Source organism: Dicentrarchus labrax, unplaced genomic scaffold, assembly GCF_905237075.1.
Source record: "Dicentrarchus labrax unplaced genomic scaffold, dlabrax2021, whole genome shotgun sequence".
NCBI lineage: Eukaryota > Metazoa > Chordata > Actinopteri > Moronidae > Dicentrarchus > Dicentrarchus labrax.
The window spans coordinates 14,064,183-14,091,327 of NW_026136717.1; the positions used below are offsets into that span (position 1 = coordinate 14,064,183).

General features: G+C 36.5%; 4 protein-coding genes, 3 long non-coding RNA genes and 1 other non-coding gene across 9 annotated transcripts; 5 read left to right on the plus strand and 3 right to left on the minus strand.

The window, feature by feature from the left end:
- Nucleotides 1-1,106: 1,106 nt before the first annotated feature.
- LOC127379565 (uncharacterized) lies at nucleotides 1,107-2,125 on the minus strand. Its single transcript, XR_007888334.1, has 2 exons — nucleotides 1,833-2,125; nucleotides 1,107-1,506 (listed from the first exon to the last, which is right to left on the minus strand). It is a non-coding gene; the product is annotated as an uncharacterized LOC127379565 (long non-coding RNA).
- On the plus strand, nucleotides 2,103-26,750 carry LOC127379560 (uncharacterized). Its single transcript, XM_051429314.1, has 4 exons — nucleotides 2,103-2,300; nucleotides 2,575-2,675; nucleotides 25,833-25,988; nucleotides 26,096-26,750. The coding sequence occupies exons 1-4, from the start codon at nucleotides 2,210-2,212 to the stop codon at nucleotides 26,555-26,557; spliced, it is 810 nt and encodes a 269-aa protein (XP_051285274.1). The 5' UTR covers nucleotides 2,103-2,209; the 3' UTR covers nucleotides 26,558-26,750.
- trnag-ccc (transfer RNA glycine (anticodon CCC)) lies at nucleotides 5,231-5,302 on the plus strand. The gene has a single exon. It is a non-coding gene; the product is annotated as a tRNA-Gly (tRNA).
- On the minus strand, nucleotides 5,936-8,457 carry LOC127379553 (ankyrin repeat and IBR domain-containing protein 1-like). Its single transcript, XM_051429306.1, has 4 exons — nucleotides 8,226-8,457; nucleotides 7,441-7,541; nucleotides 7,051-7,206; nucleotides 5,936-6,766 (listed from the first exon to the last, which is right to left on the minus strand). The coding sequence occupies exons 1-4, from the start codon at nucleotides 8,455-8,457 to the stop codon at nucleotides 6,224-6,226; spliced, it is 1,032 nt and encodes a 343-aa protein (XP_051285266.1). The 3' UTR covers nucleotides 5,936-6,223.
- On the plus strand, nucleotides 8,503-9,610 carry LOC127379567 (uncharacterized). The gene is made up of 3 exons (XR_007888335.1): nucleotides 8,503-8,517; nucleotides 8,627-8,826; nucleotides 9,375-9,610. It is a non-coding gene; the product is annotated as an uncharacterized LOC127379567 (long non-coding RNA).
- On the plus strand, nucleotides 13,112-18,144 carry LOC127379552 (ubiquitin carboxyl-terminal hydrolase 47). 2 transcript variants are annotated; one of them, XM_051429303.1, is made up of 12 exons: nucleotides 13,112-13,298; nucleotides 14,604-14,699; nucleotides 14,861-14,966; nucleotides 15,228-15,340; nucleotides 15,443-15,513; nucleotides 15,598-15,723; nucleotides 16,054-16,149; nucleotides 16,229-16,357; nucleotides 16,439-16,567; nucleotides 16,676-16,713; nucleotides 17,114-17,145; nucleotides 17,228-18,144. In XM_051429303.1, exons 2-12 carry the CDS (start codon nucleotides 14,624-14,626, stop codon nucleotides 17,500-17,502), a joined length of 1,191 nt encoding a protein of 396 aa, XP_051285263.1. In that variant the 5' UTR covers nucleotides 13,112-13,298; nucleotides 14,604-14,623; the 3' UTR covers nucleotides 17,503-18,144. The 2 variants fall into 2 exon arrangements, with proteins under 2 accessions (XP_051285263.1, XP_051285264.1); XM_051429304.1 differs by having other exon boundaries at nucleotides 13,115-13,298; nucleotides 17,378-18,144.
- LOC127379558 (uncharacterized) lies at nucleotides 19,210-22,765 on the plus strand. The gene is made up of 5 exons (XM_051429313.1): nucleotides 19,210-19,361; nucleotides 20,361-20,562; nucleotides 20,703-20,803; nucleotides 21,189-21,344; nucleotides 21,462-22,765. Exons 2-5 carry the CDS (start codon nucleotides 20,454-20,456, stop codon nucleotides 21,915-21,917), a joined length of 822 nt encoding a protein of 273 aa, XP_051285273.1. The 5' UTR covers nucleotides 19,210-19,361; nucleotides 20,361-20,453; the 3' UTR covers nucleotides 21,918-22,765.
- On the minus strand, nucleotides 19,471-20,372 carry LOC127379568 (uncharacterized). The gene is made up of 2 exons (XR_007888336.1): nucleotides 20,015-20,372; nucleotides 19,471-19,742 (listed from the first exon to the last, which is right to left on the minus strand). It is a non-coding gene; the product is annotated as an uncharacterized LOC127379568 (long non-coding RNA).
- Nucleotides 26,751-27,145: the final 395 nt, after the last annotated feature.

Below are 27,145 nucleotides of genomic sequence, written 5' to 3' on the forward strand. Positions count from 1 at the left end.
ACTGACAATAAAAAAGGCTCCACCAATAAGTTTGATTGGTCCTATGATTTGATCATCTTAAAAAACAATTTTTAAATAGACCTCAAAAGTCTATTGTTAGGGGTTTTCTTTAGTTTTCCTTTGTATTCTTTTCTGTTATTTCAGTCAGTAAGTGTATCACTGTGTACTGAAAAGCTAAATGTCATTATTTGTGTATCTTGCCAGCAGCAACTGCAATGTTTTATAAAGTTTAATCTCAAATGAGGGTTGTTGGGCATTTTAAGTTTCAACAACAGTTTTGGTATCTAATAGCTAAATACTCTGTTTATGGTATCTGTAAGTTGTTATATAACTCACCTGAGTCCATTTTTTCCCTTTCTTTTCTTCAAGTAATATTCTGAACTCTTTAAATCTTGCCACTGACATTTACCCCCTATATTATAACGAACACTGAAAACAATAAAAACTCAACTAAAACTCACTGAAACTAAACTGAAACAAAATAAAAAGTAATGAAAAATACAAAACTATAATGACTCTGTTGGGGGGTTTAAATAAATTGTGATTTATTTCCCACAATTCCACATTATTATTTCCCATTTATTGGTGTCAAAACACAAAAGCAAAATTAGACCAATATAATTCCCTCATTTGTTTCATTCTATGTATCTGTTGCTCTCAGTATACTCTGTGTGGGTGTGAATGAATCTGACTTTGCTTGAGCTTTATCTGCCAATGCACTTAAAGAAGTGACGTTGAGGACTATATATACTGTTTATTAAATGTAATAATATTAGTTTTATGTAGATTTATTCTCTCTCTATGTCTGAATCTGTGTTGCCTGTTTTGAAAAGATAAATAAGTTTAATCAATGTCCTTATACTGCCCACTCTTTCTATTGATTTCACATTCATCAGCTGTTAAGTGACTCAGTGTCTCTGTGTGACTGAAGCCTGTGCCTCCCTGATAGTCTCTTGTTGTTGTTCTTTAATCCTTACTTTTAAATTGCATTGCTTTAGCTTCCTTTTGCATATGCTCATACCTCACTACTTTTCACCCATTGTCATATTTTTTGTTATCATTAAAGTTTCATTATTAGCTGTGAGGAACAATATGAAGACGCCAAGTGAGACAAGTAGAATTTATTAACATGTTATTATCACACACCACATTGTTTTCAGTCAGTTTATATGAAGATGACACATTTACATAAAAGAAACGGAATACAGATTTGTGGCACCGTATCAATTTTCTTAACAGAAGATTTGATATTGGCTTGACAACACAGTAGCTTGTAGTCACAATGCAAAGAAATATGAAACTTAATGACTTTAAAAATGAAAAATTGATTTGTTCATACATGGTTCATGGCTTTCTTGAGACCCTGTGGGGTTTATTCTTCATCAGATGTGCCTCCGGACAGTTTCGGTACTGTATAAACTGTGGACAAATGGTTGATCCCAGTGGAGTCCAGAGTGGCCTCTTCCTCCACCTGCTTGGCGTTGACAATAATACGAAAGTCTTCATCTTAAAGCGGAAATAAATAGGTATAAAATGTTTATTATCTTACACAGTAACCTCGGCTACATTTCTACAGTTTGTTTTTGATTTTGTTAGATGAAAAGATGGCTGAACTAAAGGGTTAATTTTAGACATGTGGTCCATTTACAACAGTTACAAGACTGACAGAGTGTTAAAAAGAAGCAGCATTAAACCCAAAAATTTAAGAGAGTGTGAAATCCCAATAGCCTTCTCACAGACAGTTAACTTTAGGCTATTTTAAACTTTAGTCCAAACAGACAAATGGGACAAAAACAGTCTCCTTAAGGATGTAAATAAAAGAGTAAACATACTTATCCCCAGTTCTTTACGAAGATTCTCTTTAAATTGCTCTCCAGTGATGTTCTTCAGCTGATCTTTATTGTCGCACACATCGACAATCTTTTCTTCTCCAGTGGGTGTATTAACGCAGAGTTGGAAAGGCATTTTGGAGCTCGTTCAGTGAGTTCTTCAGATCTGTCTGTCCAGAAAGTGAAACGTTTGGCAGATAAATAGGCTATGTGATATCAGATGTTTTTTTAAAAAAATGCGTCAAAAACCAAATCACATGACTTCTTGGAAATTAAAAAGTGAAAGGAGTAGAAATGAAAAGCGAAAGGAAAGGAAGCCCCCGTCCCATAAAGCTGGTGTTTTATTTGAATAAGTAACCTACATTCTACATTTGGTCAAGATGAGCAGCAACATGACAACTGAACGGGAGAAGTGTTACGACCCTCAAGACAAAACACTTACATTTATCAATGGAGAGGATGATTTAGACTGTAAGTAGTCAAATGTCACATTATCTTATCTTAAAACGCATGAAAATATAAATTAATGGTCTTAATTTCTTTTCTTTGGCAAGTGACCATGGTATAAATGAGATAATGCCCGACGAGGTGTCCATAATCTGGAATTAATGGACGACGCGGAGGCTTGTTATCCCTCACTTATGAATGTCATATGATCACCAAGCAAACATTAGCTTCTGCTATCTATGTGTTTACCTGCTACTTTTAAGTACTATAGCTCTCCTTGTTTATGTGTGCCTCACAGTTCTGTGTATTGGCTACAAGTCTCTGAGAGCAAAGATGTCCTGTGGTCATGCTGTCACTCCGATGTCTCTCACCGACTGGTGTCGCAGGTTGTTGGACAAGGTAGGCTGTTTACATCATAATGCAATATAAAATCTGTTTTAGTGACTAAACTTCACTGACAATGTGCATAGTGGCAGCTTGTATAGTGCTAAAGGGTTTAGATTGTATTTATACATGGTATAACAGAAAGTGACCAGTTTAATTTATCAGTGAGTTTAGTTACATGAAAATTTTATTTTTTCTGATGTTGGTCGACTTTCTGGCTGTTGTGACGCATTTATGGTGAAACAGCTTAGTCAGGGTTAGGATTAGCACCATAGAGGGCACTTCATCATGTTTTCTCCACTGAAAAGGCACCGTAGGACAATGTTTCCCAACCTGTGGTCCGGACCCCCACTAGGGGTCGTCAAAGCTTTATGGGGGATCGTGGGGTGTAAGAAAACTTTAAAAATATAAACAGAAGGTTCACTTCTGTAAAGAAATGTAAAAGTTTTTATGATTGTTAAAAATTATTATTAAAACACACAACACTGACAGAGAACTGTATAAAAAGTTCCCTAAACAGGAAATAATCTGCTCAAAATTTCTCCAAATCACTTGTTTTAGACAAACGTCTTACTTACTGACTTACTGAGTCACTATTTGAGTTTAATTGCACAGTTTTGAATATAAAATATTTATAAAATATTTCACTTAAGCAGGGACCATCAGTTTACTAAATGACAGAAAAGGGGTCCATTAAGGAAAAAGGTTGGGATCCTCTGCTCTAGAAGCCACCAGTGAATAGCAGTGAACCATATCAGCAGTTGCAGGCTGAATAATTGTATTCACTCTTTTTCTTTGATTTTCTCTTTAATATCTAAGGGTGAGTGCAGATTTGTGTGTGGCCAACCTCGCTGTGATGTTGAGTGGCCCTTTGAGGAGGTTTGTAAAATGGCTCTTCTAAGCCCTGAAGAAAAGAAGCACTTTGAACAGAAGATGTTCAACAATGCTCATGACTTGAAACTTGTAAGTACCAATATTACACTATTTAATAACGGTTCTCTGAAATAAACAACATCTCATTATGTTTTTCTTATAACTTCACTTCACAGTGTCCTGGTTGCAAGTCCTCTGTGGTGAGAAATGATCCCAGTAATCTGAGTGTTGAATGCTCAGTGTGCACAGCTAACAAAAAAAGGTCTTATAGATTCTGCTGGCAGTGTTCAAAGGAATGGAAAGGTCCGGCTCCACGTTCAGACCGCTGTGAAAACGTTGGCTGCATTAATCAGCAACTAGAAACACTGAAAAACTCTCCAGACATTGTCTTTGAGAATGTGGAGGGTGTCACTGGCTGTCCCTCCATCCGTGCCTGTCCCACCTGTGGTTTGCTGCTCGAGCATAACAAGACTCGATGTAAAAACATTGTCTGTCGCCGCTGTAAGGGGATGTTCTGTTTTGTGTGCCTGAAGCTCACAACTGAGTGCCTGAAGCTAAATCCATCCTCACATTTCAAACCTTGCTCCACTGGTGTAGCACCCAGACAGACCTCTATCCCTGTGTGGAAGAGGAAATAATTGATGATGATGATTTAACCGTGTGATCTCAAAAAAACAACTGCACCTTCTTCCTTTATCTTCTTTCCACACCAGTTTTAAATAACAGTAAAGATATTTTTTGTATTGTGTATCATTGTTTTTTTTTTTTTTTTTTTACTAATCATTTGTTTGTTTTCCTAACATGAATTGAAGCATTGTTGCTTTGTCTTTGAAATAAAGATAAATAAATATATATTATTGGTTTGAATAAATTATTTCTTTTTTAGCAGCACTTATAAAACACACTGTAAGTAGTTCCGTCTAACTTCAGCATGTCATTGTCACATTAATTGTGATATAGTGTTGAATTCACAGTAATAACAATGAGAACAATACAATTATAGCGATGGAATCAGTATTCAGATACAAAGAAAAAGTAGAAATATCACACAATAATGATATTGGAGACAGAGGGAGGTGGAGGAGATGGCGAATGAGCCCCTGATCAGGCCAGCAGATTTGTGGTTGTGAATTTCCCCTTGGGCAATCAATAAGGTATATATCTATCTATCCATCAATCTATCTATCTATCTATAAAAATACATTGCAAGTAAAAGTCCTGCACTAGGATTGATGGGCGGTTTAATCTATAACAATGCATCATATTTTATAGACTGATCTGAAAAGTAGCAAACCAAATACCATTTATACCATCAATGGAGTGAAATGTATTAAAGTAGAAGTAGAACAGCAGAAAATGGAAATAGTTGCTATAAATTATGCAGAACCAGAGTAAATGTACTGAGATAGTTTTCATCAGATACATTGTAAATATGGAGAAGAGACGGTTTAGTTATTTGCAGCACCACTGATTATAGATGTACAATAATACCTTAAAATGTATGTAAAGTATGTACAGCAACAACTCTATTGGTTTACACTGAAACTATAGATAGAAAAGCTGTATTCTGAATAAATATATTATGGACAAAACTGTCTTTAATCTCACTGAAACCTGGACTATGTATCACTGAAACTGACCACAATGACAGTTGTGAGACCACATGTTGGGGTCATGGAGATCAAGGTCCTCTCAAGGCGTTGGTGGTATAGTGGTGAGCATAGCTACTTCCCAAGCAGTTGACCCAGGTTCAATTCCTGGCCAATGCATGCTTTATTGAAACCATTAAAAATCACCAGCTGCAGGACGTGGAGAATCACTTGTAAGTTGCTGTTGAAGCTCCACAGTCATTTGTCACACCTTCCAACTCACAGACAATGGTGCCATCTTGTGGTTTAAACACAACTATCTTCACTAACACATTCAGAATGATGTTAAAGCCCTGAAATATGGCTTATTTATATTTATATTATTTCTTTATAACAATATGTAATAATGCAGAAATGGGCAGTCTATTATCTTTTCATTATCTCCTTGATGGAGAGTTGCTGGTTGTCATTTCTGAACCCACGCTCAGTGCTGACATAAAAAAAAGAGTTATTACTATAACAGGAAATAAACTGTTTCTTGTGATACTTTGGCCCAGAATAGCTCGCAGACCTCCCTGTAGCCACAGAGCATTACTGCTGAAATATACATTATATAAAATATAAAAAGTTATTCAACCCGATAGTTTATATTTAATTATTTATTTTAGATGAAAAACAACCACGTTATGTTAGCTAAATAAACAAATGATTAGTAAAAAAAAACTTGATAATGAAGCTGATGAAACAAATGTGAAAATAAAGACTGAATAAAGATATTAAAGATCCAAATGACTTCATGCTGCAACAATAAGATAATATTAAAGAATTTAAAGTAAAATCCAGCAAAATGATTCTTACAAAAACAGTATAAACAGTTTCAAACATTACAATAAATACATATTACAATTTTGAGTTTGAAGTAAAAACTGTCTGTGTAAATGATTCTCTGATGTGACGTAACATTGTCTGAAATACAAAAAAAAACAACTTATATGCTTTTAACTGTTATTGAAAGCTGGTGTGGGCCTGAGTTCCTGTCTGACTGATAACAATTGTGGTTAATGATTAGTATTTGTATTTCACAGTTTTAAATCAACAGAATTATGTCCTCTGCCACACAGGTATCGAGGTCTGTCTAGGTGCTACACCAGTGGAGCAAAGTCCATAATATGAGGATACATCTTCCTCATCACTCTCATCAGTGAGTTCCTCGCACTCATCAGTGAACTCCTCACTCTCTTCAGTGAGTTCCTCGTACTCATCAGTGAGCTCCTGACACTCTTCAGTGGTCTTCAGGCACACAAAACAGAACTCCACCTTACACCGGCGACAGACAATGTTTTTACATTGAGTCTTGTTATGCTCAAGCAGCAAACCACAGGTGGGACAGGCACGGATGGAGGGACAGCCAGTGACACCCTCCACATCTTCAAAGACAATATCAGGACAGGTCTTCAGTATTTCCAGTGGGTTTTGACAGTCATCGTTTCCACAGCGGTCTGAACGTGGAGCCGGACCTTTCCATTTCTTCAAACACTGCCAGCAGAATATATAAGACCTTCTCCTGTTAGCTGTGCACACTGAGCATTTGACACTCAGATCACTGAGATCAGTTCTCACCACACGAGACTTGCAACCAGGACACTGTGAAGTGAAGTTGAAAACATAATGAGACATACAGGGCCATTATTGTAGCAAAGCTATTTACAATTTTACAAATGTTATCATAATCCGTCTGTGCGATTTGCAAAAAGAATCTCTAAATGCGTACTGAGATTTATGAATGTGAACGGAAACCTGCATCAAAAATCTCAAGTCTTTATTCAGATTTGCAAGTGCATTGAGATTTGTAAGGGGTAGGCAATTCTGTAAAATCATATATAGATATCAATGGCTGAAAAGTCTTTTGTAAATAGAGTGATACTTACTTCTTTGACGTCCAAGTAATCCTTGGCAGCATTATTGAATATTTTCTTCTCAAAGTACTCCAGTTCTTCAGGGCTTAGAAGAGCCATTTTACAAACCTCCTCAAAGGGCCACTCAACATCACAGTCAGTCTGTCCACACACAAATCTGCACTCACCCTTAGATATTAAAGAGAAAATCAAAGAAAAGACTGCAAACATATTGAGCAAATCAGCAACAATCAACCTGCTACTGCTAATATGATTCACATCAGCTGAAGTTACATTCTCTCTTCTGTTCACTATAGAAATATTATATTGTTACACTTGTTCCTGTTGTGCATTTTGTCAGTGAAGTTTAGTCACTAAAAAGTCTCTGAGTTTCATGCTGAAGGTGATATTTAAACAACATACCTGGTCCAACAACCAGCAACACCAGTCGGTGAGAGACATCGGAGTGACAGCATGACCACAGGACATCTTTGCTCGGGGACCCAGGTACTCATTACACAGAACTGTGAGACACACAAACAAGAGAAGAGTTTTCTTGGATTGGGACAACTGGCCATTTCAGACAGTTAAGATTTAATACACAATATAACGTAAAGCCAATGCAAGCATTAATTATAACGGCATCTGATAAACTAAGGCACTGGTACTTTCTTCCCCTCAAGAATCAGTGAGAAATATAGTTGATTGTCTCATTCCCAGGTTCCCAAAGCCTCTGTATTTAACCCAGGGAGTGAGACTCAATCAACTGTCTTTCTTGGCTCTGATTGGTTGTTGTTGTACCATTAGGAGCACCAGGAGGAGCCAGAGGAACCTGCTCTAGTTACAGATTATCTGTCTCATGTACTACTGTCAGTATTAGTGCTTATTTTTATAAACAATTACCTACTGCAGCTTTAATCCTCACAAAAAATAAAATGTGTAATTGTGTATTAAAATGACTGAATGAGAAATCATCTTTATAAACTAATATAACTAAACAAATATAATGTTTCTTAAACAAGGTCTATGTGATCAGATAAACTTGCTAAACTAAGTTAGTAGCTACTTTAAAATGATTCCCACACCAACAGAAGCTGTAAAGCTCTTCATCACTGTAAAGGAAGGTGTTTCATTTAATGGTTATGTGAACACAATAACAACAATCACCCTATAATGAACAACCTGACAGTAATTAACTCTCTACTTACAATCTAAATCATCCTCTTCGTCTACAAATGTAAACGTGGGGTCTAGAGGATCGTAACATTTCTCCTGTACGGTTCTCGAGCTGCTGCTTTCTTCCTCAGAGCTGCACTCATCTTCTTCATCCACGAATCTGCCCCTCAGTCCTTTGAAGCCCTCTCCATGAGCCGACACTCTGCGCCTTTCAGACTCACTCTGATGTCTCCTCTTGCGTTTGGTGGACAGTTTGCTCCCCATATTCACTCTCTCACCAATGAAACAATGACTGATCTGACCGGTCTTTAAGGTTTCTATCAGGTAGGATTGGCCTATTCGTCTTTCCCGTAAAGTCACGTGATTTGAAGTTTCCCAAGGTGACGTAAATCTTTTTTTCTTTATTTTATTTCTGTACAAAATGTGATGTCAGTTTACTTCAGGGTCATTTTGAGCTGAACAAACACACCTGAGGACTCCACTCAGTCACTGCAGGTAAAATGAAAATCCAGGTGAAGGTAAATGGACCCAGAGGAGAGGAGAAGGTCATCGATCTGTGCGACAGTGAAGAGCAGCTGAAGAGGTTCACTGTAATGCAACTGAAGGAGAAAATTACTAAAGAACTCGTGATAGGTACGTTTACTCTTCTTTAATATGTATAGTTCATATGTAAAATATACTTTTTATCATTAAAATGAACTGAAATTGAACGGTTGCTTTAAAAATGTAATCTGATACAGTTACTCATTACCTGGTAAAAACAAAAAAACGTAGTCAGTAACTAATCCAAGTAGCACAATATTCAAATTAAAGTAACTCGATTACTTTCTCGCTGCTTTTGGATTACCTCAACACCAAGTATGCAGATAAATTGTATTGTATTTTAAAATCATAATCCTGTAAAAATAATCACATTTTTTACTGCTAAGCCTACAAATATAATGTTATAACTAATAATGCTAAAGGATTTTAACTTAACACAGCCAACCAGCTGTGCCACAGCCAAAGATTAAAGTCCCTTTTAAACTTTAGTCAGAGAGCCCTCATTGATTAAATTAAGGACTGAGAAGATTGTGTGTTTATGAAGAAAAAGTCATTATGATTTTGCTCCTGATCATCTTGAACATAACTTTGCTTTGACGCGATATCTCCTGAAGTCTCAGCATCTTTATTCTCCTCAGGGGAAGACATCCGGATGGTCTTCAGGACCGAGCAGCTGCAGGAATCATCCCTGCTGTTGTCCTATGGGATTAAACACTTGTCCACCATCCACACACTGCTGATGCTGCCTGGAGGCATCTGATGTGGACCAGACGCAGAAGAAAAGATCACAGACTGTAAACCACCTCAACTAGACTAATAATATATTATGCATCAAACAAACATTTGTAAAAACAAATAAAATGTATTAAACTCATGAATGACCTCTTTTGTTCTTGTTAGGCCTTCAGATAAAACATGATAGTGCGCTCTGCAGGGTTTGGGCTGTTTTAACCTAAATGCATCAGGACTTTGTGCACTGGGTCCCCACCTCATGCAGCTGTTGCCCTTTTTATTTAGTTATGAGTCCGCCACTGCTACCAGAGAGACAGTAAACTGAGGGAAGGACTGAAGCAGAAGCAGTTCAGCAGACTGCAGCTCGCTTTGTTTTTTATGTAACTTCCCAAAACTTGTTCTTATGGTTCAAGACAGGAGAGAAAACTAAATATGGTTGTGTAATCTAATTAAAGCACATATTATTTTTTCATTTTAAACCAAATATCCAGGCCACAGACACACTGGTTTTAAAAAAAAGGCCTTCCCACAGTACATTTCTGAAGACAATTACTTATTTACTACATTATTAAAACAATCAGCATACTAAATGTGGTTTGGTTTAAAAATATAACGTGGAAAGATCAATACGCTAAATATCATAAATTACAATGTATAATAATATTATACATAAATGTTTAATAATAATAATTTATTTCTTTTCATTGAGTTTGCTGAATAAAATTGCAGAGAGAGTCTGTCAAACCTAAACGACTGTAAACCTGGTCTGAGGAAAATTTGGGGATTTTTTTTTATCCTACCAGTTAATTCCTTGGACATAATAAGGGGAACTTGTGCTTCATCAGCAGCTGTTTGTTGTATCTTCCTTCTACTCTTCCTTCAGCCACCAGGTCAGTGCTTTCATTATAACTGGGTGTGTCACTCAATGATGATTATCACAGGTAGCTTTTACCGGTATAGGCGTTGTAAGCAGGATGAGGGTTTTCCCTGCAGAGATGAAACACCCTAATTTATTAATTATTGTAGCTATCTGCTATAAATAGGTACCAATCATAGGCCAATCCTTCTGTATGACCGAAACAATCTCTAATAATATGATGTGTTTCCGTGAAAAACACTGAACTGAAACCAAAAGTGTTTTTAACAACAGATACTGCACTTACACTGGATTAGTTTCAGGTATCAAAACAACAGCAACAAGGATGTAGTTATGATTTACTGCAAGTGATTGGGAGACACATTAAGAATGTAATTGTATTAAAAAATAACTCAACACACGTCTAAACAAATTAGGAAAAAGTCATTATTATTTTGCTCCTGATCATCTTGAACATAACTTTGACGATATCTCCTGAAGTCTCAGCCTCTTTATTCTCCTCAGGGGAAGACATCCGGATGGTCTTCAGGACCGAGCAGCTGCAGGAATAATCCCTGTTGTTGTCCTATGGGATTAAACACTTGTCCACTATCCACACACTGCTGATGCTGCCTGGAGGCATCTGATGTGGACCAGACGCAGAAGAAAAGATCACAGACTGTAAACCATTTTATTTTTATGTAACTTCCCAAAACTTGTTCTTATGGTTTCAAGACAGGAGAGAAAACTAAATATGGTTGTTTAATCTAATTAAAGCACATATTATTTTCTCATTTTAAACCAAATATCCAGGCCACAGACACACTGGTTTAAAAAAAGGCCTTCCCACACTACATTTCTGAAAACAGTTACTCACCTTTACTACATTTAATAAAACAATCAGCATACTAAATTGTGGTTTGGTTTAAAAATATAATGTGAAAATATCAATACGCTAAATATAAATTATAATGTATAATAATATTATACATATACGTTTAATAATAATAATTTCTTTCTTTTCATTGAGTTTGCTGAATAAAATTGCAGAGAGAGTCTGTCAAACCTAAACGACTGTAAATCTGTTTGCTCTGAGGGAAATTTGGGGATTTTTTTTATCCTACCAGTTAATTCCTTGGACATAATAAGGGGAACACGTGCTTCATTATCAGGCTGTTCTTTGTATTTTCTTTCTACTCTTCCTTCAGCCACCAGGTCAGTGCTGTCATTATAACTGGGTGTGTCACTCAATGATGATTATCACAGGTAGCTTTTACCGGTATAGGCGTTGTAAGCAGGATGAGGATTTTCCCTGCACAGATGAAACACCCTAATTTATTAATTCTTGTTGCTATCTGCTACAAATAGGTACCAATCATAGGCCAATCCTTTTGTATGACCGAAACAATCTCTAATAATATGATGTTTTTCCGTGAAAAACACTGAACTGAAACAATAAGTGTTTTAAACAACAGATACTGCACTTACACTGGATTAGTTTCAGGTATCAAAACAACAGCAACAAGGATGTAGTTATGATTTACTGCAAGTGATTGGGAGACACATTAAGAATGTAATTGTATTAAAAAATAACTCAACACACGTCTAAACAAATTAGGAAAAAGTCATTATTATTTTTCTCCTGATCATCTTGAACATAACTTTGACGATATCTCCTGAAGTCTCAGCCTCTTTATTCTCCTCAGGGGAAGACATCCGGATGGTCTTCAGGACCGAGCAGCTGCAGGAATCATCCCTGTTGTTGTCCTATGGGATTAAACACTTGTCCACTATCCACACACTGCTGATGCTGCCTGGAGGCATCTGATGTGGACCAGACGCAGAAGAAAAGATCACAGACTGTAAACCATTTTATTTTTATGTAACTTCCCAAAACTTGTTCTTATGGTTTCAAGACAGGAGAGAAAACTAAATATGGTTGTTTAATCTAATTAAAGCACATATTATTTTCTCATTTTAAACCAAATATCCAGGCCACAGACACACTGGTTTAAAAAAAGGCCTTCCCACACTACATTTCTGAAAACAGTTACTTACCTTTACTACATTTAATAAAACAATCAGCATACTAAATTGTGGTTTGGTTTAAAAATATAATGTGAAAATATCAATACGCTAAATATAAATTATAATGTATAATAATATTATACATATACGTTTAATAATAATAATTTCTTTCTTTTCGTTGAGTTTGCTGAATAAAATTGCAGAGAGAGTCTGTCAAACCTAAACGACTGTAAACCTGTTTGCTCTGAGGGAAATTTGGGGATTTTTTTTATCCTACCAGTTAATTCCTTGGACATAATAAGGGGAACACGTGCTTCATTATCAGGCTGTTCTTTGTATTTTCCTTCTACTCTTCCTTCAGCCACCAGGTCAGTGCTGTCATTATAACTGGGTGTGTCACTCAATGATGATTATCACAGGTAGCTTTTACCGGTATAGGCGTTGTAAGCAGGATGAGGATTTTCCCTGCACAGATGAAACACCCTAATTTATTAATTATTGTTGCTATCTGCTACAAATAGGTACCAATCATAGGCCAATCCTTCTGTATGACCGAAACAATCTCTAATAATATGATGTGTTTACGTGAAAAACACTGAACTGAAACAATAAGTGTTTTAAACAACAGATACTGCCCTTACACTGGATTAGTTTCAGGTATCAAAACAACAACAACAACAAGGATGTAGTTTTAATTTACTTCAAGTGATTGGGAGACACATTAAGAATGTAATTGTTCTGCATTCTGGTGGTGGAAAACAAGCATGTAGCATAACCTCATTCTTATACCTGCACATATTCTGAAAGTTATCACACAGAGAGGCTCCTATTGTGTATTAGAACTGAGTCCTTTGGTTCACTGTGCGCTTTGTGTGCTGATGCCAGATAGTGAGAGAAGATGTGAACGTTGTCTCCTCTGCAAAAATCCAAGGAAAAACTTATCAGGGTAAATACAAAATATTTATTTTCTCCTTTATCAAAATTACAAGACGTTTTCTTTAGTTGCTAAATTTAAGTGTGAATGTTATCGTGCAGCTGCCGGGGTTCCACCTTCATTTTCCTTATTAGTTTATTGACAATACTTTAGTTTAAGATACATTAACATACATAACATAAACATTACTGACTTCGTTATGCAATGGCCAGAAGTAAGCTATAGATTTTTATATCATCTTGGTTTACAACAAAAGTCTGCTCAGTCCGGGTGTTTTAAAGTTATTCCAAGCATCAGTTTATTTTGAATATGTGCATATATTTATTGTATTTATAGAAAAAATTGTGAATATTGTACCAAGTGCCATTGTGCGCATTGCACATTAATTATAGGCTTTAGTTGTTTTGCCGAGTCATCGATCTGTGTTTCACCCCACTGACAGTATGGTTTCACCTCCCGTCGCATTAATGTCTGTTGCAGACTTTCTCTGAACAGCATTCAGTGACAGTAACTTCTGAGATATTTTCCTTTTGCGACATTATTTTCAATATTTTGGGACTGATGTGGAGAAGTTCAGCCAGCAAATGCTACAGATAAGTTAACAGCCACACAGAGAAAAGAACAACTAAGTGATGAAACTTTATGAATTTTTCAAGATGATCTCAAGCGATTAAACTCATAACAGGTCTGAGATGTAAAAGGAGCAAAGCAGTGATAAGATTCAAACAAATCTCAAGTTAAACTAAAACAACATATGAGACAAATTAGTTCTTACTGGGAAAGATCATTTTGTTGTTTGTGAATTTGTTGTTGAAAACTGTTTGTTTGGAGGGTTAATATAACATATATAAAAGTTATATATATATATGTATATATATATATATATACATATATATATAACAAGCGGATGAACAGCGCCACCTGTTGGACTAGACTGCGTACTAGTAGAGATTTGATGTGGTTGTGAATTGCAGTGAGATTGTTGTAGCCACGAGAAAGAAATGTAGGAGAGAGTAAAATGTTATGTGAGGGTAAAGAGGGCGGATCATTTGGAAGAAATAGTCATCAAGCTGCAGGAGATGAGGAAGAACACTAAAAAGTTACAATGAGTGAAAACCAGCTACAGTCTTTGAAAGCAATGTGTTGTTGTTTTTTTAAATGGTTGATATTGTAGCATAAATACACTGTTGATGTGTCAGAAACACAACTAATGATATAAAACCTGCAAAATGCTTCCACTGGAGGCACAGACAGACTGAAGTGAATTGAATTGTTGAATGAATACAAGAAGATATAATTACAATATTTGATCTTCAGGGGGAGATTCAAGAGGAAAGATGAGCAGCTCCAGGAAACGATCCCTGGAGGAGGAGGTGAAACACAGGAGCACAGCACAGGAGAAGAAACAAAAAGGTAGCTATAAGTCACTGGAGGCCAATTTAGTTTGTTTTGTTTGTTTAGTTGTATAATATTGGTAGATGAGGTCTTATATTTCTCTGTATCTTTTCTACATTCTTCACACTCTGAATCATCTGAGATGGTGTAATTACACTGTGCTTTTTCTTTCCTTTAAGTGACTCAGCGACAGAGAGTTCATTATGGTCTGTATAACCAGGGAGCCACATGTTACCTCAACAGTGTTCTGCAAGTTCTCTCCATGACTCCAGAGATCCACGACAGGTTTGAAACAGCTGCTTCATCTGTAGTTAATATGAGTATATGTCAAGTATTAACAGAGAACATTTTATACAGTGATGCATCTGAGTGTGTCCAGTAGATAACGCTGTTTAGTAATGAGGAGAAATGAAATCAAAATGGTCATAATTTTTGGTTTTTAGTCAAGAACTTGAGCAAGACTTAATTGAGACTCAATTTCTAAACAAACAAAAAAGAGAAGATGATAAACTAAATAATAAACAATAAACTATCCTGTCTCTTAAGGTTGCTTCCTGACTCACTGAATACAGATAAAGAGCTGATGTACCTGTTTAAAAAATTGGAAAGAACAACATGTGGAACAGAAAACATCGAACAGAGTTTGGAGATCAAAAATGGTAAGTTGACCTGTGATCAGTAGAAAAACAGCAGCTGCAGGTTTACCGAAAGGCTTTAGTGGATTTAGTGTGCTGGATTAAATCTCACAAATCATTCTGCAGTTCATCAACAACAGGATGCTGCCGAGTGCCTGGAGATGATTTTACGTAAGGTCAGCAAACAGGCCTCTGAGGTAAGCACTTATCAAACCCACACTGGAGTCTACCGTCACCAAATCAGAAATCAACTGTGTTAAGAAGAATATTTCTATCTCAAGGTTTTCCAAGGATGGCTGGCGGACACAACAAAATGCTCTGAAGGTCACATCGTCAATGAAGAGACAAATCCATTCTGGACTCTTCCACTGTCAATGAAAGATAAACATGATACAACCTACAGTGTGGTGAGCATAAAGTTTTACTTTAATATTTCAATGAAGCATTCACGTTAAAATATTAAACTATCAACCTTACAACTGTAGACTTATTATAACCATCTATTAAGTTATACAAACAGTTTGACTACTGTTGATATAATAAAATATAATATAAACCCTTGATAAGTGGTGCCTTATACCAGTGAATTCATACAGTAGGAAGGAAACTAGATTGATAACTGTTAGATACGTCCTTCATGCCAGGAAACAGTGTGCAGGACCCACATGTGAGGAGAGACCACAAACACCAATTTGATCCAATTTGGAATTTATTACAATATTTTAGTTTTTTTCCAGGAAAAGGGCTTCGAAGAGACCTTCCAGACTAAATCACTCAAAGGAGACAACTTGGTGTACTGCAACGACTGTAACAAGAAAGCAAAGGCGACCAGCGTGAGTTTTCAAACATCAACTGCAGCCTGAAATCCTGGAATCAAATGAAGTGTTTAATAATCTTTCTCGTGTTATTTAGGGATGTGAGATGGTGGAATTTCCTCGGATTTTGACTCTACTCCTCAAGAGATTTTACTTTGACTTCAACACCATGTCAGATGTCAAATCAGACTGCTGTGTGGATGTGCCACTTGTATTACAGACAAAGGTGAGGGGAAGGAACTCTGAATGGTGTTCATTATTTGCTTTTTAAAATTCTTTTCATACCTGACTGTGTTCTTCATCATAGAATCAAACGTACAAACTGTATGGGATGGTGAACCACGTGGGCAGTCTAAGAGGTGGACATTACACAGCCACTATCCTGTCCAATGAGGACGAAACCTGGTATGAATTTGATGATTCTCATGTCAGGAAGGTGAGGATTAATTTAACTCATGATATGTATGGCACATATTCAAAACCTACAAAATATTTAAATACTAAATAAACATTTGTTAAATGTTGTTTTTGTTGAATAATGCAGGTTGAGGACCAACCATTTGCAAATACCAGGACCTACAAGTACGTTTGGTTTCCATTTTATTGAGTCGGACATTAGTTAGCACGAGGTCCATTTAATAGCTGCATCCGAGCTTTCAATCATGTCCAACAATCTTCAACAGCAAAAAGAGTTTGCCCAGTTTTTGTGGGATAATAGAAGCTTAATTTCCCCTTTTATGGAGCATTTTAAGGACTCTGCTTTAAGCCGACATGAACTAGAAGTTCTTAAAGATGCTGAAAAGATTAGGTGATATGATCGAAAGCTTCAGAGCAGTTAGCAGCAGCTACTGATTCCTCGGTCAAGAATGAACATTTAATCTTAACTCTGAGATATATTCTAATATGTATCTGGAAATGTTTTCTGTATGGTCAGATTTAGTTGTTCTATGCAAACAATACATTTAAAATGACTGTTCAACAGATCCAGGGCTGCCTATCTGCTCGTCTACAGAGGTAAGATCACAAAAGTACACCAAGAAATCATTCAGGCAATATTAACACGTCATTTATCAATATATTACTTTTTTATTTAAAGATTCAGGGAGTCTGAGAGACAAGGTTAAAGAACATCCTCTGGAAGAAAAAAAAATGAGAGAGGAGAGCAAAGAAAACAGACAAAAGAGCAATACGAACCGTGAAAAGGTTTTGAGTGTCAAAGAAGAGTTTCGTCTTACTCTCCCAACAGATGAGAATTCGCCACAACCCTGCAAGTGTTGGACCAAGATCAAGAAGCATCCTCTTTTGATTGTCCTCATCATTTGTGTTTGTGTGTTGGTTGTGATACTTCCCATCATACTAACGACTGTCTGAACGAACCTTTATAGAGAGGAGGGGTACATATAAGCTGTTACATGAATCATCTGCTTCTTTGTCTTTGAGTTGTCATTTAAATCCTGAAGCCAGCTCCTGGGGTTTAGTTAGTTTTTAGTTTAGTTGTTATTGGCGTCATTCTTGTGTACCCCTTGTGTTTCATTGTCTCAGGCCAGTTTGTTAACACTTTGTTTAATCGCTGGTTTGAGTATAGATATATTTTACTGACCTCTTTTATAGGTCTATAGTTTTTGCGGTAATTAAAACTACAACTCCTGCTTCCTTATTGCCTCACTGCTTACAAAACTATTTTACATGGTGAAGTGAGGATGAATTAAGCAGTCTCACAGCAGCAGGGGGAACATGCTGCCCTTCATGCAGGTACCTCACCTGCCTTCTTGCTAGTTGAGTGTGTGTGTGCCTGTACCTCTATACCTGTGTGGGAGGACATAATTCTGTTGTTTTAACACTGTGATCTCAAGAAATAAAACCACACCTTATTCATTTTCTTATTTTCTTTTTTAAATATATACCTATACTAATGTTTGCAACATGATTTATTATGTTTTCCTGACTGATCATTTGTTTGTTTTCCTAACATAACGTTGTTGTTTTCCTGTAAAATAAAGATGAATGAATATATGCTATTGGTTTGAATGAATTATTTCTGTTTTAGCAGTAATGCAGAGCTTTGTGGCCACAGTGAGTCCCACCAGGTCCTGGTCTTGCCCAGAGTAAAGTCAGGAAGCAATATGAACAAAAAATATCCAATGAGAACCACAAGTCTCCTTATTATGTTAATCAAATAAATTACCTTGAACATTAAGTTATTATGCAGGTATATGAATGTAGTTGAACCAACAGCAAGCTACTGCAACTACATACAGAGAGATTGGAAACCAGCTGCAGTAAGGACTCAGTCTTGGTACGTGATGTTGGAAAGTGGCCAGCTGCCCTAAAGGCATGTTTTTACAGTATGTAACTGCAAAGACTGAATGCAGGTTCACTGCTTGACAATAACTTTGTGACAATATTATTAATTATCTTTAAGAATTCATCAATATGACACAACATACATTTAAATTGAAAGAGTCTTAAGATGGCTCCTCTGTTTTCACCTGTTCTTAGGCTCTGAGGGGCCCTTTGTCAAAATCTAGATTTAAGAGACCTCATATTAAAAATAAATATTTGAGAGTCCAATTACACTTTATATTATGGTGCATGTTCTTAAATAACTGTAGGTTTAATCAGATTATTAAACTGGGTTGTAAAACATGGTGGAGGGATCAATATAGGATCAACAAGAATATGTTGCAAAATGTTTATGTTTGAGATTCTGTGTATTTGTTCTTAGAGTCAGTGGATTATTATCACTGGAGTTTCTGCTGTTATAATAATAATCATTATTACCAATTGAGTCCCTGTGTTTTTAAACTATCAGGAGATTTTGTACCACAACAATGTTGCAGAGCTTGTCAGGTGACAATGAAGCTGCAGGTGTATTCCCTCTGTTGTGTTGCGGGAAGCGTCTTCAACAAGCGAAACCATTTAAATAATGTTGTGATGACAAATCCAGTAACTGATTATGCAACAATCCTTTCCGGTTAGGTGCTGATATTTTTAACCAAAGCACATAGCTGGCTTGATTGTTTTTTTTAAAAATCAATGTGGTAGCCTACTGTAGCCGACTAGGAAGGCCAGTTGAAATTAAATTAGTGGCGTTGATATCTGGAATATACAAAACTAATTCCTGCAGATCATTTAGTTTTCACTCCTGTCATGAAACTACAACAACAAGTTTAAGACTTTGAGAAAGTTGCTTCGAAAAGGAAGTGTGCTACAGTCTGCTGAACTCACCGGTAAGATTATTTAATTTCATTAAATTAACTTTGTAGTCGCAAGTGACAAACGCTTTTTTTAACCATTGCAGAGGTGACCACTCAAAAATAAAATGCTATAAAATGTATCTATGTTTAGGATATTTATTTTAGCATGTGACAAATGAAGCATAAGGACAATGCATCTTAATTATTTTTACATTTGAATCTGTGTTTGAGCTCATAGTAAAGCCCATTGGTCCAGTTGTGTTGGTGCAGTGTAGAGTCTATGGGTTGTTTCTCAGATGCCTCCAGGCAGCATCAGCAGTGTGTGGATGGTGGACAAGTGTTTAATCCCATAGGACAACAGCAGGCATGATTCCTCCAGCTGCTCAGTCCTGAAGACCATCCGGATGTCTTCAGCTGAGCAGAAATGAGATATATACATATATATTATTATATATTATTAGAGTACATTATTATTATTAATGTACTGTTTATGGTTATTGGCTGGTTTAGCTTTGTGGTTGTGTTTTTTTGGCAGTGAAAAATAATTTTTGCATTAAATTCTATTTAAGTATGGTGTTATGTTTCTAAAAATTATATCTGCCATCTGCAATTAAATTATGATTATGTATAATATAACCTATAAATTTAATTATATAATAACAAAGAAAACAGAGACGTAAACATACTTATCCTTAGTTCCTGGGCAATTTTTGTTTTCAGGTCCTTCACAGTAATTCTCTTCAGCTGCTCTTCACTGTCACACAGATCAATGATCTTTTCCTCTCCTCTGGGTCCATTTACTTTCACCTGGATTGGCATTTTGTCACTGAGCTGGTTCAGTGAGACGACTCTGATGAGTGTGTAGAGTGTGTAGGGCAGTCCTAATGTAACTGAAACTAAAACTCTGATGCAAACTCTTTTTGATTGCTGATTTGGGGAGACTGAAAATCACATGACTTCACAGTCAGATGATTAGTGGATTAAACCTCTGTTTCCTCTGTGGCCACTTTAGCTCATCTGTTATTATTGCAGGATGTCTTCAACACAGTGAATCAAGATGGGCTTCAATTGAAAAAAAGGAAGAGTGATTCTTAACTGAACAACAATTTGGCAATTCAACTGAAGATGAGTGATTCTGGACAACTGAGCACCAACTTGGCCACTGAACAGGAGAAGTGTTACGACCCTACAGACACCACACTCACATTCGTGGATGGAGATGATGATATGGATTGTAAGTAACCAAAGAATCAAGATGATCTCAAACAATATTATTTACCTCATCCAGATATGAGCAACTGCTGTTTACGACAATTTTTTTTCCTAACCCTAACCCCATGATAAACAGTAAACTTGTTCTTGTGTGTCTCACAGTTTTGTGTATTGACTACAAGTCTCTGAGAGCAAAGATGTCCTGTGGTCATGCTGTCACTCCGATGTCTCTCACCGACTGGTGTCGCAGGTTGTTGGACAAGGTAGGCTGTTTAAACATCACTTTCAGCATGAAATTCTTTTTAGTAACTTCACTGACAAAATGCACAACAGGAGAAAGTGTAACAAAATAGGATTTCTACAGTTAACACATTGATTTGAATCATGTAAGCAGTAGCAGGTTGGTTGTTGCTGAAGAATTTGTTGATATTTTATTCGCTTTCAAAGGTTTTTCTTTGATTAGTGACTAAACTTCACTGACAAAATGCACAACAGGAACAAGTGTAACAATATAATATTTCTATAGTGAACAGAAGAGAGAATGTAACTTCAGCTGATGTGAATCATATTAGCAGTAGCAGGTTGATTGTTGCTGATTTGCTCAATATGTTTACAGTCTTTTCTTTGATTTTCTCTTTAATATCTAAGGGTGAGTGCAGATTTGTGTGTGGCCAACCTGGCTGTAATGTTGAGTGGGCCTTTGAGGAGGTTTGTAAGATGGCTCTTCTAAGCCCTGAAGAACTGGAGTACTTTGAGAAGAAGATATTCAGTAATGCTGCCAAGGATTACTTGGATGTCAAAGTGGTAAGTGTCTGAGTAACATTATTTATAAACTGTTCTAAGAAAAAAAATTGGGCATGCAAATACAAGGGTGATTTTAAAAACATCTCATTATGTTTTTCTTATAACTTCACTTCACAGTGTCCTGGTTGCAAGTCCTCTGTGGTGAGAACTGAGCTCAGTGATCTGAGTGTTTTCTGCCCAGTGTGCACTGTTGACACAAAAAGGTCTTATAGATTCTGCTGGCAGTGTTTGAAGGAATGGAAAGGTCCGGCTCCACGTTTAGATTGTTGTGAAAATGATGGCTGCATTAATCAGCCACTAGAAACACTAAGAAACTGTCCAGTCCTTGTCTTTAAGGATATGAAGGGTGTCACTGGATGTCCCTCCATCCGTGCCTGTCCCACCTGTGGTTTGCTGCTGGAGCATAACAGAAAATACTGTAAAAGCATCGTCTGTCGCCGCTGTAAGGTGAAGTTCTGTTTTGTGTGCCTGAAGCTCAGTAAAGAGTGCCGTAAGTCCTCCTCATATTACAGACTTTGCTCCACTGGTGTAGCACATAGACAGACCTCTATACCTGTGTGGAAGAGGAAATAATTCTGTTGATTTAACTCTGTGATCTCAAGAAATACAAACACAGTTATCCTCATGATTATTTCTCAGACACAAACTCAACCCCATACCAACAACATCACACAACTTTGGAATTTCTTTTTTTGAGAAACATTTTCTACTTCAAACTAAAAATTGTAGTTAATATTTATAGTCATATTTGAAACTGTTTATTATGTCACATTTTTCCTTAAGTTTTGCTTTAACTTCTTTAATGTTATCTTCTTGTTTGCAGTCATTTTAATCTCTAATATTTACATTCCATTGTTTTATCATTATGTATTTAACTGATTATGTATTTGTTGTCTTAACATAACACTGTTGTTTTCCTGTAATATAGAGATAAATAAACATATACTATTGGTTTGAATACATTATGTGTAGCAGTGATGCTCCATGAGCTGGTCCTGGTCTTGGCCAAAATGAAGTCAGTAAGCATCACAAAAAAATAGATAATATGAATAAATGTGAAATGATAAACAATGAATCTGCTTATAAAAGGCTTTGTTCACATTGATTTGAATATATTGGTGAAATCTCTCTCTGTCAGGTGATCTCAGTTGTGCAATATGTACCATCATACTGCAACTCAATCTTCATCTCTCACAAATATGAACCAGAACAGAATATAATTTTATTGTCCACAAAAGTAAAAAATGATTTAATCCGAATGTATACTTAAAGGTTATTTAATGAGTGAATTCTGTCTATTTAAGCCCCTTCTCTCCTTTGCTAGTCATTTTCTGTCTTGTGTCTTTTTAATCTGAATTTTTATCACTTGTGTTTTATTGTTTTGTTACATGTGCAAATAAAGAAAGCTAAACAAACCTAAATATATCTGTTTTCATATTTCATCCACCCACTGACAGAATACAGTATGACTACATTCATGTTAATGCCCAAAATCTCTGAACATCATCACATTACTTTATCTACAAAGCCATAAATGTCAATTTACAACTAACGTGATGTTTGCTCAACAACACTAAAAAACTCTGAAGATATACTGTTGACCTTTATTTAATTGTGTTTAGATTCTAAATTGTATTTTATAAACTTCAATATATCAGACAACATTTTGATCCAACAAGGATATTTTCAGGTTTGTAAATTAATAGTCGCTTATATAAGAAGTCACATGATTAAATGATGACGAAGCAGCAGAAGCAGGTATTCCAACTATTACAGAAGTACGGTAAGTACCTATATTCTGTGGCACCTGCTGGCACAGACAGTGACAGTGTTAGGGAAACTAACTTGAAAGCTACCAAATACTTTACACTGGAAGAAGCAAAGCTAACCCATTGAGAACGATTTAAAAAGTGACAATGTAACCCAATGTGTGATACAAAAAAGTTACATGCAAGCAAAAATGGCATTCGACTGACTCAATTACAAAAAGTTTCCACCTGTTTATAGGTTACACATAAACCAAGTAATAAAACAATAGTTTTTGTATGTTGAGCTACAGTGTCATGTGTTTGCTTTGGTACAGCACTACACAAAGTGGTGGTGGCTGTCTCACAAATGCATGCAGCAGTCAGGATGAAAGAAAAAGGGTACGAGGCTGGTCAAAGGGGCCTTAATTATAGTAGAGAAGCAATGGTTAATACAAAGAAAAAACTGTGGCACTTGCAGCAGCTGGGAGTTTAATTGCTGTTAATTTAGTTTGAAATAAAATATATTGTGATTTTCTTCACATTGTATACATTTTTGATGCAATGTGATTCAAACTTTGCTACAGTTTTGTTGTAAGCTGTTATTCTCTTTGGCTTTATTTTTATTTGGATAAAAGAGCAGTGGACTTTGAGACACTACCAGAACAGCCCACCACGGTGAGAGCTGTCACGCCAAGAGGAGAGGGAGTCACGCTGGCCCAACTTGGACTGTTCTTGAGGCTGGCCAAACAACAGGAAATCACAACGGGAAATCAACGACCGTTGTGTCCACATATTTACCTGCTCCTTTAACATTCCTCATCAAACAATGCTGCAGATCTTGTCAGGTGGCACTGAAGCAGCCTGTTGTGTTGCGGGGAAAGTTCATCACCAAGCGGAACCATTTAAATAATGTGATGATGACAAATCCAGTAACTGCAGTGATACATACAACAATCCTTTTATGCCACACGACTAGAAACTACTACAACAAGTAGGTTAAGACTTTTGGAAACAAGTGCTACACTCTGCTGAACTCAGTTTACTTCATCCCTGGTAAGATTATTTACTTTCATTAAATCTACTTTGAATTTAAGTCCATCTGGATGTCTTCAGCTGAGCAGAAATTAGATATATACATGTATATTATTATATATTTTTAGAGTACATTATTATTATTAATGTTAGGGTTGTTGGCTCCCTTGTGGTTGTGTTTTCTTATATCTTCATTTATTATGTATCTATCTGTTGTCCTTATCAACGAGCAGCTATTGACAGAGAAAAGTAACTTTTTTTTACTGTTTTTTTGGGGGGGGGTCAATTTACCTTCAGCTGGATTGGCATTTTGTCATTGAGCTGGTTCACTGTGAGGAGTGTACAGAGTGTGTTTGTTCAGGTGCAAGCGATACTAATGCAACTGAAACGAAAACTTTGATCCAGTCTTTTAATTGTGGATTTGGTGCAGCTGAAAACTGTCTTATACATCTAGCTAATCTGTTGTTATTTTGCAGGATAAATAGATTTTCGAGAATCAAGATGGGCTCTAAGTTGACAACTAAGCAAAACAAGAGAAAGTCTGGACAACGGAGCAGCAGTTTGACAACTGAACAGGAGAAAAGTTACTCTAGAAAAGTGAGAAGGAATTTTACAAATGAAAGGAATACTGATTCTCAACTGAGCAACAATTTGGCATCTCAAAAGAACAGTTTCACAACTGAAAAGAGTTATACTGCTCAATCACTAAGAAGAAGAACACAAAAATACATCAGTCAACCCTATTTTTACGATATACAATTGTGCAACAATTTGGCAACACAGAAAAAACAGAAATTGATTGATTCTGGACAACTGAGCAACAACTTGGCCACTGAACAGGAGAAGTGTTACGACCCTACAGACACCACACTCACATTCGTGGATGGAGATGATGATATGGATTGTAAGTAACCAAAGAATCAAGATGATCTTTAACAGTATTAATTACCTGATCCAGATATATTATTAAGTTCTTTGAAGGATGTAAAGTAAACTTGTTTTTGTCTCACAGTTCTGTGTATTGGCTACAAGTCTCTAAGAGCAAAGATGTCCTGCGGTCATACTGTCACTCCGATGTCTCTCACCGGCTGGTGTCGCAGGTTGTTGGACCAGGTAGCATATTAGTGAATCTTTATTTAAGAATAATTTCTTTATTAGCAGATGGTTATGTTGGCATGGAACAGTTTTGGAAAGAGCAAAAAAAGATATAAAGATGCTTTTGGTTGGAGGCTTGAAGATAGTTGATTGTTGCAGGGCATCATATACTGACACACTGGAGACTCAACAATTAACTATCTTCAAGCCTCCAACCCAAAGCATCTTTATATCTTTCTTGGCTCTGATTGGTTGTTTACGTTCAGGCCCAGTGGATTCTTGCTAACGCTATTAGAAACACTAGAAGAAGCCAGAGGAAACTGATGTTTTATCACAGATTATGTGTCTCATGTACAACTGTCAGCAACTAATGAAAGTTTCAGCAAATATGACAAAAAATATATGTACTGCAGCTTTAAGAGAGAACAGCAGTGAAAAATAAGCACATAATAAAAAGGTACTGGATTTCTTATTTCATTTTTTCAATCATGAATGTTTACCTGGTTTTCTTTTCTATCTCTAAGGGTGAGATAGAAGGCAGTAGCAGGTTGGTTGTTGCTGAAGAATTTGTTGATATTTTATTCGCTTTCAAAGTTTTTCTTTGATTTTGAAGGGTGAGTGCAGATTTGTGTGTGGACAGACTGGCTGTGACGTTGAGTGGCCCTTCGAGGAGGTTTGTAAAATGGCTCTTCTAACCCCCAAAGAAGTGAAGTACTTTGAAAAACAATTGTTCAGCAGAGCTGCCAGGGATTACTTGGATGCCAAATTTGTAAGTATCTTGAATAAACATCTAACAAATTGTTCTTTGAAACCACATTTTCTAGTTATAAAATGTTGTGCACACATAAGCATTCAAACAAACTCTCCATTTAACAGTGTCCTGGCTGCAGGTCCTATGTGGTGAGGACTGACCAGAATAATCTGAGGGTCTGCTGCACAGTGTGCACAGCTGCAAAAAATGAGGCCTTTTCATTCTGCTGGCAGTGCTTGAAGGAGTGGAAACATCCATCTCCATATTCAGACCGCTGTGCAAATGCTGGTTGCGTCAATAAGTCACAAGAAATATTGAGAACCTGCCCAGATATTACCTTCAAGGATGTGAGGGGGGTCACTGGCTGTCCATCTGTCCGTGCCTGTCCCACCTGCGGATTGCTGCTGGAGCATAACAAAACAAAATGTAAAAACATCACATGTCCCCGTTGTAAGGTGGAGTTCTGTTTTGTGTGCCTGAAGACCACTAAAGAGTGCCTGAGGCTGAACTCATACTCATATTTTACACGTTGCTTCAGTGGTGTAGCCCCCAGACAGACCTCAATACCTGTATGGAAGAGGAAATAGGCTGCATGTGCAACTGTATTTATTTAACACCATGATTAATAAAGATACAGACCCAGGGGAGGGCACTGTTTGTGGAGACAATATATCAGCTTTTAGTTTAATCAAAGGTAGCCTTTACAACCAGGTTAGGCCATATTTTATTCCTATTGTTTTAAATGCATGTCCTATGAAATAAACGCATCTTTTAAAAATGTGTTGAACTGATTCAGTGTTTAACCAGGATAGTTTATTGATATTCATAAGACAATAGAGCAGATATTGATTTATATTGTTCATGGGTTCACTCTCTGGAGCTTTATCACAGTACATTGCCTTTCCATAATTATACAGCTCACTTAAGCACCTTTGTATTTTTGTATTTGTACTATTATTTAAACCCTTACTAATTCTTCTTCCTTTGCTTTCTAATATTTTGTCATAATTAGTTTGCTTTGAGCCTAGAAGATAATTTATCTGTACACATTAAGATTTTAAACAATATGTCACCACATTAAATTTACTTTACAATGTATTTGTTAACAGCTATAATCTTTATTACTCATTTTACTGTTTGTTAATTGAAAGTCTATAATGTCTTTAATTATCCAG